We start from the raw sequence: 21,456 nt of genomic DNA on the forward strand, positions 1-21,456 counted from the left end.
TCACAGTAGCACAGGGAATGTAGACACTTGTCGAGCCCTGGTTTCCTTATTTGCTTGTCTTAATATGTTCCTGGGGTGTATTATTTCACTCAGGTAAACACTGTACGTGCAAGCCTTACACATCGTATACTGGCCTTTGTTCCAGGACAGGTTATAATGCACTAATCTAAATACGATGCATTATACAGGTCACTTGCTTACTTTATTCAGTAGGGTCATATTTTTTCTTGTTCTTCGTGAATGTTAATGTTTTTAAAAAGAAAGAAGAAACAAGGCACTCTTCATGTAATTACAATGCCTTTATTTGCATGGCATGTACAATGGAATAAGACTCCTGAACAGGTACTATTTGCAATGTGTCCCCCCACCACCCCTATTTTGCGTTGCTGCTACTCTCTGTTTATCATCTATGCATAGTCACTTTAACTATACATTCATGTACATATTACCTCAATTAGCCCGACTAACCGGTTTCCCCGCACATTGGCTACCAGGACTATTTGCAATGTGTCCCACCACCCGCCAGCAACCCTCTTTTACGTTGCTGCTACTCTCTGTTTATCATCTCTGCATAGTCATTTTAACTATACCTACATGTACATATTACCTTAATTAGTCCAACTAATCGGTGCCCCCGCACATTGACTCTGTGTACCACCTGTGTATAGCCTCGCTACTGTTATTTTCACCATCATTTAACTTTTTTTTAATTTCTTTACTTATCTGTTGTTTACCAAATACCTATTTTTTTACTTAAAAATTGCACTGTTGGTTAGGGCTTGTAAGTACGCATTTCACTGTAAAGTCTACACCTGTTGTATTCGGCGCACGTGACAAATAAACTATGATTTGATTTGAACAAATATTAAAAAACTCTGACATGTTTCGGCAGTATGGCCTTCGTCAGGGCTACAATGATACAATTATATTTTTGTACTACTTGATGAAGGCTGAGCCCAAAGTCCTGCAGATGGTGATATTGTGTCGTTTCATCTTACCGTCCAAAGGAAATGAATGCAGCCTGCTATACATTCGTATCCCATGGACTGGTTTGTATATAAAACATTCTCCATTCAGGCTGCAAAGGCGTCGATTTCCTCATTAACTCGATTTAATGGAGAGAAGGTGTAGTTGTATAGTCTGTTTGCTTGTGTTGTTGATCTTGGCTAGCTTAATGTTCCGGTCGGTAGCTAGCTAGCTAGCACTCACTCATGTGGCTGCTAGCACCTTAATGAAAAGGGACATGAGGGAAGCTCTACAATATCGTGTTTTTCTAAGTAGAGAGAACTCTCGGGAGCAGGCAATGTTGAAAGTAATATTTAGACATGTACTTTTCTTAAATATAGTTTTGTAATTGACAAAAACAAGCAGACAACGAGAAAATTGTGTTTGAAGAAGGCAAAGTTTTAGCTGTGAGACAATATCTGTAACCTAGGTAACCACCTGTAACCACAAGAGGACAAGTACATTAGAGGCTAGTTTCTTCAACAGTGAATAGGTGACTCCGGGATGCTGGCCTTTTAGGCACAGTTGCAAAGAAAAAGCCATATCTCAGACTGGACAATAAAAAGAAAAGATTAAGATGGGCAAAAGAATACAGAGGAACTCTGAGACTGGTGTTTTGCGGGTACTATTTAATGAAGCTGCCAGTTGAGGACTTGTGAGGTGTCTGTTTCTCAAACTAGACACTAATGTACTTTTCCTCTTGCTCAGTTGTGCACTGGGGTCTCCCAATCATCTTTCTATTCTGGTTAGAGCCAGATGTGCGTGCGCTGTTCTGTTAAGGGAGTAGTACACAGCGTTGTACGAGATCTTCAGTTTCTTGGCAATTTCTCGCATGGAATAGCCTTCATTTCTCAGAACAAGAATAGACTGACGAGGTTCAGAAGAAAGTGCTTTGTTTCTAGCCATTTTGAGCCTGTAATTGAACCCACAAATGCTGACACTCCAGATATTCAACTAGTCTAAAGAAGGACAGTTTTATTGCATCTTTAATCAAAACAACAATTTTCAGCTGTGCTAACATAACTGCAAAACGGTTTTCTAATGATCAATTAGCCTTTTAAAATGGTAAACTTTGATTAGTTAACACAACGTTCCATTGGAACACAGGAGTGATGGCTGCTGAAAGTGGGTCTCTGTACACCTGTGTAAATATTCCATTAAAAATCTGCCGTTTCCTGCTACAATAGTCATTTACAACATTAACAATGTCAACACTGTATTTCTGATAAATTTTATGTTATTTTAATGGACAAAAAATGTGCTTTTCTTTCAAAAACAAGGGCATTTCTAAGTGACCCCAAACTTTTGAACGGTAGTGTGCATATTAATATTCTTATATACAGTAGAAAGTGGATGGGAGCTGTGCTACAAGATGTCTTTAAAAAAAATGTAAAGATTAACTTGCCTTTTGCCTGAGTAACCTCTTGCGGCAGAGCATTTCATGATGGCATGGCTCTATAAATAACTGAGCAACTCATTAAATCTGGTTTTGGTTTGGGTACCGTGAAGAAACCCATTGTGGCATGTCTGTTTGAAGTGTATGCAGGTAGCCTAATGGTTAAGAAGTTTGGGCCAGTAACTGAAAATCATTGGTTCGAATCCCTGAGCCGACTAGGTGGAAAATGTGTCGATGTGCCCTTGAGCAAGACTATTAACTATCACGCCCTGATCTGTTTCACCTGTCTTTGTGCTTGTCTCCACCCCCCTCCAGTTGTCGCCCTGTGTTCTCTATTTGTCTGTTGCCAGTTCGTCTTGTTTGTCAAGCTTACCAGCGTTTGTCCTGTTGCTCCCAGCCTTTCTTTTTCTCACCCTCCTGGTTTTTGACCCTTGCCTGTCCTGACCCTGAACCCGCCCGCCTGACCACTCTGCCTGCCCCTGACCCTGAGCCAGCCTGCTGTCCTGTACCTTTGCCCCTATCTGGATTTCCGACCTCTGCCTGACCTGACCCTGCCTGCCATCCGGTACCTTGCCTCTGTTGCTGTAATAAACACTGTTACTTCGACACGGTCTGCATCTGGGTCTTACCTTATCCTGATAGTACGAACTGGCCATGACTGACCCAGCAGACCCGGGCCAGCTGCACGACGCCATCTCTTCCCAAGGAGCCACCATCGGGAGGCACGAGGAACTGCTTCGTGGCCTTATGGAGGGGGTCCAAACGTTGACTGAATGCCATGACTGGGCATTGGTAACCCCACAGCCCCTCAGTAACCCAGCACCATCTCATCGGCCACTCCACCTTCTCGGGAGCCCCATTTACCCCCCCCCCCCGGAATGCTTCAATGGAGAGTCGGGCACCTGTCAGCCGTTTCTTGCTCAGTGTGCCCTCCTTTTCGAGCTTCAGCTCTCCTCCTTCCCCTCAGGCTATCTTGGAGAGATCCATCTCATCACGCTGATATCCGGGATGGCTCTCACCTGGGCTACTGCTGTATGGGAACAGCAGCTGGCCATATGTGTTAGTCTGGAGGAATTCTTGACAGAGGTGAAGAAGGTTTTTCACTCCCCGTTCTCCGGGAGAGAAGCTGCACGGAGGCTAATCCAGCTTCGGCAGGCCTCCTGCAGTGTGGCTTACTTTGCGGTGGATTTCCACACTTTGTTTTGGAGGAGGTCATGTACGAGTTTGCTGCTTGGGAGTTACCTATGGATCTCGATTCCCTCATTGCTTTGACCATCCGAATCAATGGGCGACTACGGGAACGACAGAGGGAGAGGAAATTCAATTTCGCTCGCATGCCCAGGGAACCAACCTTGCCTCCGAGTCAACCCGGAAGCTCCCGACGGTCTCATTGCCGAGAGGACCAAAGGTTTCCTGTCCTGCCCCGAGGGCTGCTGAAGACAGCCGAGTCACCGCTTCCTGAGCCTATGCCACTAGGCAGAGCTGGGCTGTCACCAGCGGAACTGGTCTCTGCAAACCCCACAACATGGAGCCAGCAGCTTGTGTGAGTTGAATAAGCCTGCAACACTCTTCCCTGCTCTGCCCAGGGCCTATCTCCCTTCGAGTGTACCCTAGGGTATCAGCCCCCGCTCTTCCCTGAGCAAGAAGAGTTTGGAATACTTTCTGCCCAGATGTTTGTCCACCACTGTTGTTGTACCTGGAGGAAAGTGCGGTCGGCCCTCCTCAAGAACACCTCCAGGTATCGACGACAAGCGGATCGCCATCGGACCCCGGCTCCCCGGTATCATCTCAGGCAGAAGGTATGGCTCTCCACCCAGGATCTGCCCCTCCGGGTGGAGTCTTGCAAACTGTCCCCCTGGTTCATCGGCCCTTTCCCCATCTCCAAGATCATTAGCCCCTCGGCTGTTCGTCTTCGATTGCCCCGTACCCTTGGTATACACCCCACCTTTCATGTGTCCTGTATTAAGGCCATGTCTCATGGCCCTTTGTCTTCCATTTCTAGGCCTACCCCTCCTCCCTGTGTCATCAATGGCCACCCGGCATACACGGTGACATGCCTCCTGAGTGTTCAACCACGGGGCAGAGGTTTCCAGTACCTGGTTGACTGGGAGGGTTATGGCCCGGAGGAAAGGTGCTGGGTCCCCGCTAGAGACATCCTGGACCCAGCCCTCATCGCCGACTTCCACCGCCGGCACCCCGGTCAACCAGGTATGCGCCCAGGTAGGACACCAGGTGGCACCCCAGAGCGGGGGGTACTGTCACGCCCTGATCTGTTTCACTTGTCTTTGTGCTTGTCTCCACCCCCCTCCAGGTGTCACCCATCTTCCCCATTATCCCCTGTGTACTTATACCTGTGTTCTCTATTTGTCTGTTGCCAGTTCGTCTTGTTTGACAAGCTTACCAACGTTTGTCCTGTCAGCTCCTGTTTTTCCCAGCCTCTCTTTTTCTCACCCTCCTGGTTTTTGACCCTTGCCTGTCCTGACCCTGAACCCCCCTGCCTGACCACTCTGCCTGCCCCTGACCCTGAGCCAGACTGCCGTCCTGTACCTTTACCCCTATCTGGATTTCCAACCTCTGCCTAACCTGACCCTGAGCCTGCCTGCCGTCCGGTACATTAGCTCTGTTGCTGTAATAAATATTGTTACTTCGACACGGTCTGCATCTGGGTCTTACCTTATCCTGATTTTAACCCTAATTGCTCCTGTAAGCTGTTCTGGATAAAAGTGTCTGCTAAATTATTAAAATGTATGCAAATAGATTTTAAAAGTGAGTAGGCATTTTTAACATACAAATATTTCTCAAAAAGAAAAGTGGTCAACCTCTCCTCAACCAGGAAAGAATATCATGCATGTTGTTGTTCGTTTTGTGTGTGCAATTAAGGACAAGGTGTGCTGCTCTGTTTTGAGCCAGCTGCAGCTTTGGAAGGTCTTTCTTTGTTGCACCTGATCATATTACCGGACAGTAATCAAGATGGGCAAGACCAGAGCGTGAACAACTAGTACAGTTGATCTTTGTCAAAAACGCAGAACATCTTTTTATAACAGACATACAGGGCCTTTGGAAAGTACTCAGACCCTTTGACTTTTTCAAGATTTTGTTACGTTACAGCCTTACTCTAAAATTGTTTTTTTTTAAATCTCAGCAATCTACACACAATAGCCCATAATGACAAAGTGAAAACCTTATTTACTTAAGTATTCAGACCCTTTGCTATGAGACTCGAAATTGAGCTCATGTGCATCATGTTTGCAATGAGAACCTTTGAGTTGTTTCTACAACTTATTTGGAGTCCACCTGTGGTAAATTCAATTGATTGGACATGATTTGGAAAGGCATACACCTGTGTATATAATGTCCAGCAGTTGACAGTGCATGTTAGAGCAAAAACCAAGTCATGAGGTCGAAGGAATTGTCCGTAGAGCTCCCAGACAGGATTGTGTCGAGGCACAGATCTGGGGATGGGTAAAAAAACTATTTTGCAGCATTGAAAGGTCCCCAAGAACACAGTGGCCTCCATCATTCTTAATTGGAAGAAGTTTGGAACCACCAAGACTCTTCCTAGAGCTGGCCGCACGGCCAAACTGAGCAAATGGGGGACAAGGGCCTTGGTCAGGGAGGTGAATAAGAACCTGATGGTAACTCTGACAGAGCTCTAGAGTCCTTCAGTGGAGATGGCAACAAAGTACAGAGAAATCCTTGATGAAAACCTGCTCCAGAGTGCTCAGTACCTCAGACTGGGATGAAGATTCACCTTCCAACAGGACAATGATATTAAGCACACAGCCAAGACAACGCAGGAGTGGCTTCGGGACAAGTCTATGAATGTCCTTGAGTGGCCCAGCTAGAGCCCGGACTTGAACCTGATCAAAAATCCGATCAAACATCTCTAGAGAGACCTGAAAATAGCTGTGTATCCAACCTGACAGAGCTTGAGAGGATTTGCAGAGAGCAAAAGGGAGAAACTCCCCAAATACAGGTGTGCCAAGCTTGTAGCATCATATCCAAGAAGACTCGAGGCTGTAATCGTTGCCAAAGGTGCTTCAACAAAGTACTGAGTAAAGGGTCTGAATACTTATGTAAATGTGATTTTCCGTTTTTTTTTTATTTTTATACATTTGCAAAAATGTCTAAAAAACAGTATTGGGTATTGTGTATAGATTTAATCAAATTTAGGATAATGCTGTAACGTAGCAACATGTGGAAAAAGTCAAGGGGTCTGAATACTTTCTGAATGCAATGTATCTCTCCCCATCTTGTAAATACAGTGTAAATGCAGTGACTACAAGAAATACATAGTAGCATAATTAGGAATATTTTCATCGGTGGACAGAGGATTTTCAGTTTACATTTCATCTTCCCCTATTTTTAAAATACAGAAATCTCCAACCTCTAATTTGATTTGGCACGGCTTTTCATGCATCTGAACATTTCTGCTCTAGTTCTTTTAGGATTTTTATTTATTTCATTTTTCTTTCCATACCACCAGTAGTCAATCCTCACACTCACACCGTGCCTGATGCCTAGACTCAGGCAGTAAATCGCATCGCTTTCCTCTTGACCAGTAGGAGCATGGCACGCTGGGTCCACTGATCGTTGAGTAATCCCTCCTCCACTATGTCATGATACTAAAGGGGTCTTACACAAGCAATCACAAGCTTTTCTCACAGGAATTAACAGAAGGACCTCTCCTGACCTGGGAATTGTGGCCTTCAATCATTTTGCATTAAATGTTGTTCATCTGCAGGAGAGGAAATCAATATGGTCGGCTCTTGCTAATGACATTGATTTTGTGGACTTTGTGTAAATTACAAAGTACTGCATCTGACGAATGGCCCAAGTGATCAGTCATCTTGGTGCCGGCTACAAGCCAGAGAAAGCATAAGCCTACAACTCTTACTGTTGGATCGAAGCCCACAGTACCTGGACTGGGTAATGATAGCTCACTTTTGATTCGCTACTCAGAGTTAACAACCAGTGGATGTATTATAAGGTCAAAGACACCATTACAGTAACCCCCATGCTGCAGCAACTTTTCAATTTATGTCCACACTTGTCATTATAAATGTATGAGTTTGTTATTCTGCTCTATTATGGCTAGATAGCTTCTAGATGGGGTACATTCTCTGCTGTAGTGCTAAATTACTAGGCTTGTACTGTAGTTAATGTGCTGTTGACAAAATCGTAATGATTTTCAGATTAATAGTGTAATCATCTGGATGGTTCGTGGGATCCATTCCTATAGCCAAGCCGTCTCTTGAAGTACAGTAAACTGCACTTTTCATGTACAATTTTTGCACAGTGGACATGTATAGCCCTGCAGCAAGCATCTGATTGCATAAACATAATCTCATTGACAAAAATAGAATCTGACATTTGCTTATATCACTGACAACCTACCACCCTGATGATAAAAAAACACTGAGTCAGCCACTTATACCACTGACAACCTACCACCCTGATGATAAAAAAACACTGAGTCAGCCACTTAAACCACTGACAACCTACCACCCTGATGATAAAAAAACACTGAGTCAGCCACTTATATCACTGACAACCTGCCACCCTGATGATAAAAAAACACTGAGTCAGCCACTTATACCACTGACAACCTACCACCCTGATGATAAAAAAACACTGAGTCAGCCACTTAAACCACTGACAACCTACCACCCTGATGATAAAAAAACACTGAGTCAGCCACTTATATCACTGACAACCTGCCACCCTGATGATAAAAAAACACTGAGTCAGCCACTTATACCACTGACAACCTACCACCCTGATGATAAAAAAACACTGAGTCAGCCACTTATACCACTGACAACCTACCACCCTGATGATAAAAAAAACACTGAGTCAGCCACTTATATCACTGACAACCTGCCACCCTGATGATAAAAAAACACTGAGTCAGCCACTTATACCACTGACAACCTACCACCCTGATGATAAAAAAACACTGAGTCAGCCACTTATACCACTGACAAATGTAATTTCTCTCACCTTGAGCATTTCAGATAACTAGAAAACAAGACGATGATTTATCTTGTCAAAGAACATTATATCCATATCTTTGTCAATGCAACAGCAACATATATAAAGGGAATACATCAAATGGTCTTGTAAGATACTCTGATTATCATTCTCTCAGCACATTATTAGTATGTCAGTACACTGTTTATTAGAACCTGCTTCAAATACAATATCACAAATCAACATCTTATGAGACCCTCTACCATTTACAACTCAAGCCTAGCTAAGCGAATAAGCTTATTTTTTAATCCTCCTTGACAAACTGAACAGAAAACACACATCAGCAGGTATTGCAATGTACAAGAGAAAACAGGCTGTTTTGTGTCCCCGTGCAGCCTGAATCGTGTTACCAGCCGTCATTCTGTGTGTGTGTGTGTGTGTGTGTGTGTGTGTGTGTGTGTGTGTGTGTGTGTGTGTGTGTGTGTGTGTGTGTGGGTGGGTGCATGTGTCACTGTCGTACCGGACGCCCCTGCACGGCAGGGGGGCCCACGAGCCTATCATCGATGTCTATTATTATTTTGTTTTTTAAATCATTTTGATAGTATCCCTCCAAGAAGTCATTCATAAAACGTTTTCATTTCCATATGTACTAGAAAGCTAAGTGTTTGTCTCTTGTGCTTCAGGAATGCGACTGGAAAAGTGCCTCAGGCCTTGAAAGTGATTTTTTTCATTCTCAGACCGAGAGCCTAATGCTTCTTAGGTAGTTCTTTATGAGTTTTTGTTTAGAAAACAATCTCTCTGAAGAAGTTACAGGGATGGTAAAAACAGCTGGATTGCAGCAGCACCATCAGGGAAACTGGTTGTGATTCAAATACAGCAGTTTTGCAACATCTTTAATTGAGCATCTCATTCTCTTTATTTGCTGGCCTCAACACGTTATGGAAAGAGATTAACTGTATAGGAAGCTCTGGGGACAGGTTGTCTGGACACGGGACAGCCAATAAATTAGCAGATGCAAGGAGGTTATCATACTTAGCGGACAACAGTTCTTGAGGGCTTGATTTCATTCATACTGGTGAACCAGTGTTTGAATTGTGTGGTTGCAAATATCAATAGTCCCTTATCTCTGGTATATCTTGGGATGCATTATTCAACACTAAGTTTAAATTGTGTGTAGCGCAATGGCCTATAATGTCTCAGGAAAGACTATCTGGGTTGGCAATACTCAGTATAGAAAAGTCTTGCGCCCGGTGGTGAAAACATTTGCACACAAAAAAGCAAGTTGGATTTAATTTAATGTAATTTAATTTACCTTGATTATTGCAGCCCGTTTGTGTAGGCTATTAGCCAGACAAAACCGATAAATTCAACGATAAATAGTGGTTGAAAATATCATCAAGCCGACTACTTTTTCCCACATTGTTAGGCTATTTGATGTGTAATTTTTATAAAAGGTTTATAAATAGCAGCTAAATAGCAGCTAAATATGCCACTGCTTTTAATCAGGGCCAAGTGACCGGAAACATGACCGAATACAAACAGTGTAGCTATTCCCTCAGCAAGGCAATCAAACAAGCTAAGCGTCAGTACAGAGACAAAGTGGAGTCGCAATTCAACGGCTCAGACACGAGAGGTATGTGGCAGGGTCTACAGTCAATCACGGACTACAAAAGAAAAATCAGCCCCGTTGCGGATCACGATGCCTTACTCCCAGACAGACTAAACAACTTTTTTGCTCGCTTTGAGGACAATACAGTGCCACTAACACAGCCCGCTACCAAAACCTGCGGGCTCTCCTTCGCTGCAGCCAACGTGAGTAAAACATTTAAACGTGTTAACCCTCGCAAGGCTGCAGGCCCAGACGGCATCCCCGGCCGCGTCCTCAGAGCATGCGCAGACCAGCTGGCTGGTGTGTTTACAGACATATTCAATCAATCCTTATCCCAGTCTGTTGTCCCCACATGCTTCAAGAGGGCCACCATTGTTCCTGTTCCCAAGAAAGATAAAGTAACTGAGCTAAATGACTACCGCCCTGTAGCACTCACTTCCGTCATCATGAAGTGCTTTGAGAGACTAGTCAAGGACCATATCACCTCCACCCTACCTGACAACCTAGAACCTCTCCAATTTGCTTACTGACCCAATAGGTCCACAGACGACGCAATCGCCATCACACTGCACACTGCCCTAACCCATCTGGACAAGAGGAATACCTATGTATGAATGCTGTTCATCGATTACAGCTCAGCATTTAACACCATAGTACCCTCCAAACCCTGGGTCTCGACCCCGCCCTGTGCAACTGGGTCCTGGACTTCCTGACGGGCCGCCCCCAGGTGGTGAGGGTAGGTAACAACATCTCCACCCCGCTGATCCTCAACACTGGGTCCCCACAAGGGTGCGTTCTCAGCCCTCTCCTGTACTCCCTGTTCACCCACGACTGCGTGGCCATGCACGCATCCAACTCAATCATCAAGTTTGAAGACGACACTACAGTGGTAGGCTTGATTACCAACAACGACGAGACGGCCTACAGGGAGGAGGTGAGGGCCCTCGGAGTGTGGTGTCAGGAAAATAACCTCACACTCAATGTCAACAAAACTAAGGAGATGATGGTGGGCTTCAGGAAACAGCAGAGGGAGCAGCTCCTATCTACATTGACGGGACAGTAGTGGAGAGGGTAGAGAGTTTTAAGTTCCTCAGCGTACACATCACGGACAAACTGAAATGGTCCACCCACACAGACAGCGTGGTGAAGAAGGCGCAGCAGCGCCTCTTCAACCTCAGGAGGCTGAAGAAATTCGGCTTGTCACCAAAAACACTCACAAACTTTTACAGATGCACAATCGAGAGCATCCTGTCAGGCTGTATCACCGCCTGGTACGGCAGCTGCTCCACCCATAACCGGAAGGCTCTCCAGAGGGTAGTGAGGTCTGCACAACGCATCACCGGGTGCAAACTACCTGCCCTCCAGGACACCTACACCACCCGATGTCACAGGAAGGCCAAAAAGATCATCAAGGACAGCAACCACCCGAGCCACTGCCTGTTCACCCCGAAACCAGAGGAGGTCAGTACAGGTGCATCAAAGCTGGAACCGAGAGACTGAAAAACAGCATCTATCTCAAGGCCATCAGACTGTTAAACAGCCATCACTAACATTGAGTGGCTGCTGCCAACATACTGACTCAACTCAAGCCACTTTAATAATGGGAAAATTGATGTAATCAATTTATCACTTGCCACTTTATATTATTTATATTAGACAATGTTTACATAACCTACATTATTAATCTCATATGTATATACTGTACGCTATACCATCTACTGCATCTTGCCATCTTGATGTATTAGATATATCACTAGCCACTTTAAACATATGTATATGTATATACTGTACTCTATGCCATCCTGATGTAATGTATCACTAGCCACCTTAAACAATGCCGCTTTATATGTTTTCATACCCTACAATACTCATCTCATATGTATATACTGTACTCCATACCATCTATTACATCTTGCCTACGCCGTTCGGCCATCACTCATTTATATATTTTTATGTACATATTCGTATTCATTCCTTTACACTTGTGTGTACAAGGTAGTTGTTGTGGAATTGGTAGATTACTTGTTAGATATTACTGCATGGTCGGAACTAGAAGCACAAGCATTTCACTACACTTGCATTAACACCTGCTGTATGTATGTGTATGTGACAAATACATTTGATTTGATTTGATTAAATATGGTATATAAAGTAGCTATAGATAAGTACACTTTATAATGAAACAATCCCTAGTAAGCTAGTGTTTTGAGGGTGGACTGACTATATTATTTGGTCCAGAGAAACTGTGTTACCCAGTGCTGTGTGTGCACGTTTGCCCGCGTACGAGCGTTCCATTGTGTCAGCTGAACTCACTGCAGCACACACACAGCTCTCTAGATAAAAATAGCCAGAGGAACCCTGGCCTTGAGGTGATGGCCGGTGTTTTTAAGGGGCCAGAAACCCATTCCAGTGTTCTATTGACTCCCAGGCTTAAGAGGGATCCAGGTCCAGTATGTGGGTGAATGGGCTCTGTTGTGCTGCTGCTGGATGCTAAATGAATGCTGCAGAGAGGTGACATCTCTCTCCCACACATGCCTCTTCAAGCTTGATGGCCCTGAGAAGTGACTGTGGAGGGGGATGGAGAGGAGGGGTAGGAGGGGTGTGTAGAGACCCCCGTGGCGTAGTGTTATAAAAGTCCATGGATTGTTCCAATCCCAACTCTGAGAAGAGCTGTTGAAAAATGGTGGTGAACAACATGCACTGGTTTACTTCAAAGTCATTTTTTAAAATGTGGAATATACAGTATTTTTGTGTTTAATCACAAATAAGAATGCCCTGATGATAATGATGTAGCTAGTGGAGCTGCTACGCCCAAAGACCCTAGTCATCAAAGAGCTTCCTGTTGTGTTTATTGTTGCCTACATGCACTGCTGTTGTTTTTAATGTTCTCAGAAGAGTTGGGGGATGAAACAATTTCCCCTTATTTATAGACCAAATATGCCTGTTTTATTCCTTTATCCAACATCTTTGTTGTTGTGTAAATGTTGAAATCTATATAAAGATATCCTTGGGTATGCATCGCTTTAAAAGAGAGAAGAAACTTAGTCCTAGGCATATGAAAGGGAGGGAGGGGAGAGAGATAAAATACAGTTTTGTCTGTTTACTGAACATTCTTCCCCAATATCTCTCCTTCTGTGTGATTTCAAAGAAGAGTGCGTCAAACTTAAAACAGAATTACGAACAGATTCATGAATATGTTAAATATAGTATATTGTTGTTGTATTATCTAACACAATGTAACATTTGCATGATATAATCACATATAGTTTACTCGTGCAGTCCAGACACATTTGTATAACGCACACTCAGCCCACATATAATTCACATGTTAACCTAGATTTTGAAATTGTATGGAAAACATCCATTGTACATTATAAAGTGGGTTTATTGCTTAATTTGAAACATGAACAAACACTGGTTGCAGAGTCAACCAACCAGGTCTCAGAGCATTTTGTATTATTCTGTAGGTAATTTGTGGATGTCCACCACACATTTCATATGATATGTAACGAGTTACAATTTATATTATACAGCATGTTACAAATTTAATAAACGTACAATATGTAACAATTTTGCAAAACGTATAATATGGTATAGACCAAGTATATAGTATGTGCATAGTCACTTTACGCCTACCTACATGTACAAATTACCTCAACTAACCTATACCCCGCACATTGACTCGGTACCGGTAACCCCTGTATATGCAGTTGAAGTCGGAAGTTTACATACACTTAGGTTGGAGTCATTAACACTCGTTTTTCAACCACTCCATACATTTCTTGTTAACAAACTATAGTTTTGGCAAGTCGGTTAGGACATCTACTTTGTGCATGACACAAGTAATTTATCCAACAATTGTTTACAGACAGATTATTTCACTTATAATTCACTGAATCACAATTCCAGTGGGTCAGAAGTTTACATACACTAAGTTGACTGTGCCTTTAAACAGCTTGGAAAATTCCAGAAAATTATGTCATGGCTTTAGAAGCTTCTGATAGGCTAATTGACAGGCGACAGGCGACAGGTAGCCTAGTGGTTAGAGCGTTGGACTAGTACCCAAAAGGTTGCAAGATTAAATCCCCGAGCTGACAAGGTAAAAATCTGTCGTTCTGCCCCTGAACAAGGCAGTTAACCCACTGTTCCTAGACCGTCATTGCAAATAAGAATTTGTTCATAACTGACTTGCCTAGTAAATAAAGGTAAAATATAAAACATTTGAGTCAATTGGAGGTGTACCTGTGGATATATTTCAAGGCCTACCTTCAAACTCAGTGCCTCTTTTCTTGACATCATGGGAAAAGCAAAAGAAATCAGCCAAGACCTCAGAAAAAAAAATTGTAGACCTCCACAAGTCTGGTTCATTCTTGGGAGAAATTTCCAAATGCCTGAAGGTACCACGTTCATCTCTACAAACAATAGTACGCAACTATAAACACCATGGGACCACGCAGCTGTCATACCGCTCAAGAAGGAGACGTGTTGTGTCTCCTAGAGATGAACGTACTTTGGTGTGAAAAGCGCAAATCAATCCCAGAACAACAGCAAAGTACCTTGTGAAGATGCTGGAGGAAACAGATACAAAAGTATCTATATCCACAGTAAAACAAGTCCTATATCGACATAACCTGAAAGGCCGCTCAGGCAGGAAGAAGCCACTGCTCCAAAACCGCCATAAAAAAGCCAAACTACAGTTTGCAACTGCACATGGGGGCAAAGATCGTACTTTTTGGAGAAATGTCCTCTTGTCTGATGAAACAAAAATAGAACTGTTTGGCCATAATGACCATTGTTATGTTTGGAGGAAAAAGGGGGAGCCTTGCAAGCCGAAGAACACCATCCCAACCATGTTAAGCACATGGGTGGCAGCATCATGTTGTGGGGGTGCTTTGCTGCAGGAGGGACTGGTGCACTTCACAAAATATATGGCATCATGAGGCAAGAAAATTATGTGGATATATTGAAGCAACATCTCAAGACATCAGTCAGGAAGTTAAAGCTTGGTCGCAAATGGGTATTCCAAATGGACAATGACACCAAACATACTTCCAAAGTTGTGGCAAAATGGCTTCAGGACAACAAAGTCAAGGTATTGGAGTGGCCATCACAAAGCTCTGACCTCAATCCCATAGAAATGTGTGGGCAGAACTGAAAAAGTGTGTGTGAGCAAGGAGGCCTACAAACCTGACTTAATTACACCAGCTCTGTCAGGAGGAATGGGCATAAATTCACCCAACTTAATGTGGGAAGCTTGTGGAAGGCTACCCGAAACGTTTGACCCAAGTCAACAATTTAAAGGCAATGCTACCAAATACTAATTGAGTGTATGTAAACTTCTGACCTACTTGGAATGTGATAAAAGAAATAAAAGCTGAAATAAATCATTCTCTCTACTATTATTCTGACATTTCACATTCTTAAAATAAAGTGGTGATCCTAACTGACCTAAGACAGGGAATTTATACTAGGATTAAATGTCAGCAATTGTGAATTTAAAAAAAAAAAAATATTTGGCTAGGGTGTATGTAAACTTCCGACTTCAACTGTAGCCTCGTTATTGTTTTTTTATTGTTTTACTTTTTACTTTAATTTATTTAGTAAATATTTTATTAATTCTATTTCTTGAACTGCATTGTTGGTTAAGGGTAAGTAAGTATTTCCTGTTGTATTCGGCGCATGTGACAAATAACATTTGATTTGATGGTACAAATTTCTTAAATGTATGTATGATATGTTACGAATTCTAGCTAGGTGGCTAGGTGGCTAACGTTAGCAACCTTTGTTTTGCCTTAAGTAATTATCTGTCTTATGTAACAATACCAAACGTAGCATATCATACTCATTTGAGTGTCCCAGATTTACCTTTACTATGTTACTTCTTGTCTATAAGACCAGGCTGAGTCAACAGGACCATATCGCATCTTTCTATCTCTTCCCATAGAATAGATAGTGTTTGTCTTCTTCTTCCCACTCAGAGTAATGGATTTACTATGCCCTGATGTAATCACAGCAGGAGTGTAGCAGGCTCCTGAAGATGCTGTTATTTAGCTCTAGATCACAGCAGATAGGTGGGTCTTTGTTTTCCCCAACAGACCAAGAGATGTTTATTCAGTGATTCACCAAGAAAAAATTATCCTATGCCAGTTCCTTAAAGAAGCAGTTGGCTTCGCATATCAATTGATTGTGTATCAAGGACGCTGTGTGCTGTCAATTACCATGAGGACCCTCTAGTGTTCGGCCCTACCAAGAAAAAGAGCAGCTAATTGAGTGGAACTGATAAAAATGGCTTTAAAGTTGGATATGTGGTTATTTGTTGTCTTATTTGTTTATTCATATTGACCCTGACCTCTGACATGACCTTTGACCTTGGTACACCCACTGGAATACGTTTCTATTACAATTTATTTTACACAAACTTGTGTTCATAGATTTATTTGTATATGTCTGTCAGTTTTATATAGTTTGATACTTGTATAGGCAAAGAACAATCAATAATGCCAAGGTAAACCATAGATACTGCAGCCCAAAGATCGGTGAAACCAAGGTAAAAGGCAGTAACAGACGTAAGTGATGACCCCCCCCCCCATTTTATCCATAACACAGCACAATGGAGGCAGGATATTTGTCCACATGATAAAGCATGTATTAAATGTATAAAAATGTTTTTTGACCAAATGTGCAGTTACTGCCCTTTTGCTTGGTAGGGCAGTATATGCTACATACTCAATTTGGATAGATACTGTATTCCCCATCAATTAAGTTGGACACTACAGCAGGCTGTATGGTTAGTGAGATCTAACTTAGAATGCTTTGTAGAGCACACTTTGGATTCCTATCAGGTTATGAGACAGATTCTCCAGAGGTATGGACATTAGCATAGACACACAGAGAATCCCAGGTGGAATATATCTTCTTGGACCTCACAGTCCTGATGCTCCTCATATCTTATTCTCACTGATCCTCTCTGTTTGTTGATCCTGAGACCTCAGACCGTTATTGACTCTGGAGTTGAGTGTTGTTTGTGAATAATTTACTATTCCTCTTCCTCCCTCCATCTGGCTCTCCTTTTCTGTGTTTGTGTGTGTGTGTGTATTTCTGTGTGTGCATGTGCGTTTGTGTGTGTGCACGTGTGATCGTGTCTCTGTGTGTTAACAGGGATGACCTGCCAGGCCCGGAGCTCTTATCTGGACAAAGAGGTGTTGTGGGGCTGGCGTTTCACCCCGGTCCTGTCTCTGGAGAAGGGCTTCTACGAGGTGGACTACAACAGCTTCCACGACATCTACGAGACCAACACGCCGTCATGCAGCGCTAAAGAGCTAGCCGCTACACTACGAGAGGGCCAGCTGCTCCCCACGCTCTCTTCGCTGACGCCCGAGCCCCCCAAACCCTACACCCTGGAACCCCTGTCCACCCACAACCCACTCACCAAAGAGGTGGACAAGGGGGAGGAAGGGGAGAGGGGAGAGATCAACGGCTCGGCTGCAGCTCTGGAAGACCAGCCCGGACTGGACTGACTACTTCAGATAAGCCAAACCAGAGACAAAGTTACTAAAGACTATGCCTCATTTAGTCAATGGCCAGCTTGTTCCATTGCATTGCTTGGAGATAAAAGATACCCTCCCCCCCATGCAATAATTCTCTAGAGTGTCAATCTGTAATATTTGTTTTGCAGACACAAATACACACAAACAAACACACACACACAATTATACAAACACATAATACACATAATATACTCCAGATTGGTCATATTGTCTTTTTATATTTGAGGCGACCACATATTTCCATTAGAGTAGTAATAGCTCAAGTGATATACTGTGTAACCTGAAGTGGAACAGGTAGCCATGACGAACGAATATCACAGCTTACAAATGATCCAATATCCTAAATTTAGAGATTGTTGATTCCGCTGATTTGACTGAGTATTGATTCCATCTCTTGGCTAATATCTCCCCACATTGCTCCCTGCTGCTCCGAACACAGGGACAGAATATGTGCGGACCAGATCATTATCTTCAATCCAATCACGCTTTGTTATTACAGTACTCCACTATGGAAACTCTTAACTGAAGGCGATATGTACGCAGCCGCGCTTTAGCCCTCCTTCGTTCCTGTAGGCAGGAAGTAGAGCTCAGCTCAGTTCAGCTCGCCGCTATAGACCAAGCTCTGTCTCTTTGTCCAATCACCCTCGTATTTTGTCCAATCTCCCTCGCGGTTCTACTGTCATGCTTAATCGCATTACGTGTGACGAATATACTAGAGCAAAACACAGGACCCAGAGAGTCCCTCAGTATTGGACCCAGAGGAACGGGCAGTACCTCATTTTGATACTCATGATACATAAGCACAAGTCCTGTGACCCTGATATGCCCCCCTTCCATCCATCCCTGTCCCCCCTCCTGCCTCTGACTGGTGCATACTTTAGTGCATGGTGTTGAGTATAGGCTACTGATGATACAAGCAGGTTTATAATGATATGTACGCTCATAAGTATTTCTTCCCTGCACTGTGACATAATACAAGCTATTTGTGCTATTCGTCTTATTTCACCTTTGGTTAGTTCTGTTTAAATCAAATCTAAATAAAATGCAATTGTATTGGTCGCGTAAACATATTTTGCAGATGTCCAGATTCAGTTTTATTCTACCCATAGTCCTGGTCTGGACTCAGCTAGCTACTGTTGTCTCTGCTTGAGAGAGTGTATGACTCTGTCACTTGTCCCGTGTGTCACATTTTCTACAGTTTTCTTTTGAGGATGTGTATGACAGAGCTTGCATGATAATGAACTGTCCCCTCGACATAGCAAGTTTAATACAGTACTAATAATACAGGGTATTTTCTAGGCATGCAAACTACAATGAACAATTTCTACAGATATTGTAAACCAATATGTTGATGATAGCTAAGATGACAAATCTCCCTTCTCCCCCCTTCTATAACATTTATTTGCATTTCTCCAAACACTTGTCCCATCAATGTATTTTATTTCACTGTGACATTGTAGCATCATATTTATGCCATTTGCATAAAGATCCTTTATTATTAGAGAAAATAACTTCTCCCATAGGTGGAATGTCATCTGTTTTATGTGTGTTCTCATGGGAATAAACCTAATATGGTCAAAAGCACAGTACAGTATGTTTCTGTTAGAGAACCGTGTGTGTGTGTGTGTGTGTGTGTGTGTGCCCTCGTGTGTGCACGTTTATGTGGGTGTCTGTGTCTAACTGTCTGCGTGTGTGTGAGTTTGTTAGTTTGTTAATTGATTTAGTCCTCTGTAAGTATGTGTGGTTAGGAGTTATTTTCCTAACAGAGAGAGCTAGTGGAAGTGAGAGTACACAGCACAAGCTGCTGCGTGAGCAAGGCCTGATTTCACCCAAGGCTCTGTAAAATAGTTGTGATTTTTACACATGCTACCTGACAACTGGATTAGAGGTGCATCGAATCATGAGAAACAGACTTAAGCAACCATTTGTAATTGGTGTGGAACAATCTCATCTTGCACAGAAGCTCTGGGCACAAACACACTACTTAGCACAGGCAGCTGGTAGAGAATAATGATACATTACAAACAAGAAATAGAAATCCAAGGCAATGTATGAATTTAGTACCGTCTGTATTGTAAATACAGCATGCATTGAACCATAATTTATTGTATGACTGCCAAGAACTATGTGGGTGATACAGTTCTTCTGTCATCATTATTGACCAAAAACATAATATCATAGGGTACCATGGAAAGGAGCCAAATCCTGGCTATATTATTCCCAGCTTATTCACTGTCTCCTTTCTAAATTATTTCCGATTGAGTAAGAATCCCTGGTAACAGAAATAGCTATACTCACCACCCAGCAGTGTAACACCATCTCTGAGTCAGCTTCTTCAGTGTATTGGGAGATTGTTTTCCCCTGAAACGGCCTGCCGATTATGAAGATATCACAGCTATTAACAGTGAACAGACCCATCCAAAAGTCACAGACATAATCAAATTTCTGCTTAATCAAATTTCTGCTTGGGTTAAAACAAACGCTAGGCCAATCAGATCAAGCTACCAGGAATAGCAAACACCCGCATAGAGGATTTTTTTGGCACGTTGGAGCCGTCAAATCGGTGAGCAGCTGCTGTTGCAATCATTGTCATGAAGCAACATCCGCCCCACTGGTGTTAGATGTTCAGAACAAGAAAGTGTAGGATTTATAGAAATAATTACACAAAAATAATAATGAGGATATCTAGTATCCTAATCGAGGTGTAGATTGCATCTCATATTCCAGTGTTCCAGTGTTCGAACTTAAACAAGGCTGCATGGTTTAATCTTGGGTCCCATAGAAATGCATGACAGTTCAATGCCAAAGCTGTTCATGGATTGGGCTTTTTAATCATTCAGAACCTTGAATTTGAAATATCTGCTGGCCTCCAATATGACTTTGAATAACCTGAAATGATGACAAAACAAAGGTTTCATGAAATGACTAATTACTGTTTATATGAAACTGTGTGTGTGTATTTGCGTGTGTCTGTGTGTGTTTGTGTGTGAATATTTTTTCCTACATTATCAGGACCAAAAGGTCCTGACAAGTCACCAGAATGTCTTGACAAGGTTGGAAAACAAGAACATTTTTGAAAAGTCAGGACTTTTTTAAGGGTTAGATTTAGGGTTTGGGGTTAAGGTTAGGGTTAGAAGTTACGTTTAGGTTTAGGGGTTTGGGGTTAAGGTTAGAGTTATGGTTAGCGTTGGGGTTGGGGAAAATAGGATTTTGTATGGGGAATACATTTTTACTCCCCGAAAAGTCCTGAAAATTCAGTGTGCGGACGTGTTTAACTATTACATTTTACATTTTAGTCATTTAGCAGACGCTCTTATCCAGAGCGACTTACAGTAGTGAATGCATACATTTCATACAATTTCATACATTCATTTTTTTCCTGTGCTGGCCCCCCGTGGGAATTGAACCCACAACCCTGGTGTTGCAAACACCATGCTCTACCAACTGAGCTACAGGGAAGGCCTGAAGTCCCCACAAGAATAGTAAACTAACACACATTTGACCAACTGGAGACATTTTGTTGGTCCCAACAAGGTCAAATGCTATTTCTAGGAGGTTTAGGGTTAAGGTTAGAATTAGTGTTAGGGTTAGAATTAGGTTTAGGATTAGGGTTAGGAGCTAGGGTTAGTTTTAGGGTTAGGAGCTAGGTTTAGGTTTAGGGTTATGATTAAGGTTAGGTTTTTGGGTTAAGGTTAGAGTTAGGGTTAAGGGAAAATAGGATTTTGAATGGGACTGAATTGAGTGTCCCCAAAAGGTTAGCTGTACAAGTGTGTGTGTGTGTGTGTGTGTGTGTGTGTGTGTGTGTGTGTGTGTGTGTGTGCTTGTGGACACACTCACTGTAGAAATAAGGCAAAGGTCTCTTGGACTCTTGGACAGTATACCTGGACTAAGAGGCAAGACAGGCTCATTAAGAACATAAGTGCAGC

General features: G+C 42.7%; 1 protein-coding gene across 3 annotated transcripts in view; it reads left to right on the forward strand.

Annotated features, from left to right (window-relative positions):
- The window catches only part of LOC106612964 (G protein-activated inward rectifier potassium channel 4), a 42,163-nt gene extending 23,049 nt beyond the window's left edge, over positions 1-19,114 (forward strand). For 2 of the 3 annotated variants that reach the window (XM_045724666.1, XM_014214694.2), the window contains one exon: positions 17,142-19,114. In XM_045724666.1, the coding sequence (XP_045580622.1) occupies positions 17,142-17,500 (359 nt within the window). In that variant the 3' untranslated portion in view covers positions 17,501-19,114. Of the gene's footprint in view, positions 1-4,403; positions 4,712-17,141 lie in introns of those variants that run through there. The other variant, XM_014214697.2, reaches the window with a different exon arrangement.
- Positions 19,115-21,456: the final 2,342 nt, after the last annotated feature.

The sequence above is a fragment of the Salmo salar genome, chromosome ssa09 (assembly GCF_905237065.1).
Source record: "Salmo salar chromosome ssa09, Ssal_v3.1, whole genome shotgun sequence".
Lineage (NCBI taxonomy): Eukaryota > Metazoa > Chordata > Actinopteri > Salmoniformes > Salmonidae > Salmo > Salmo salar.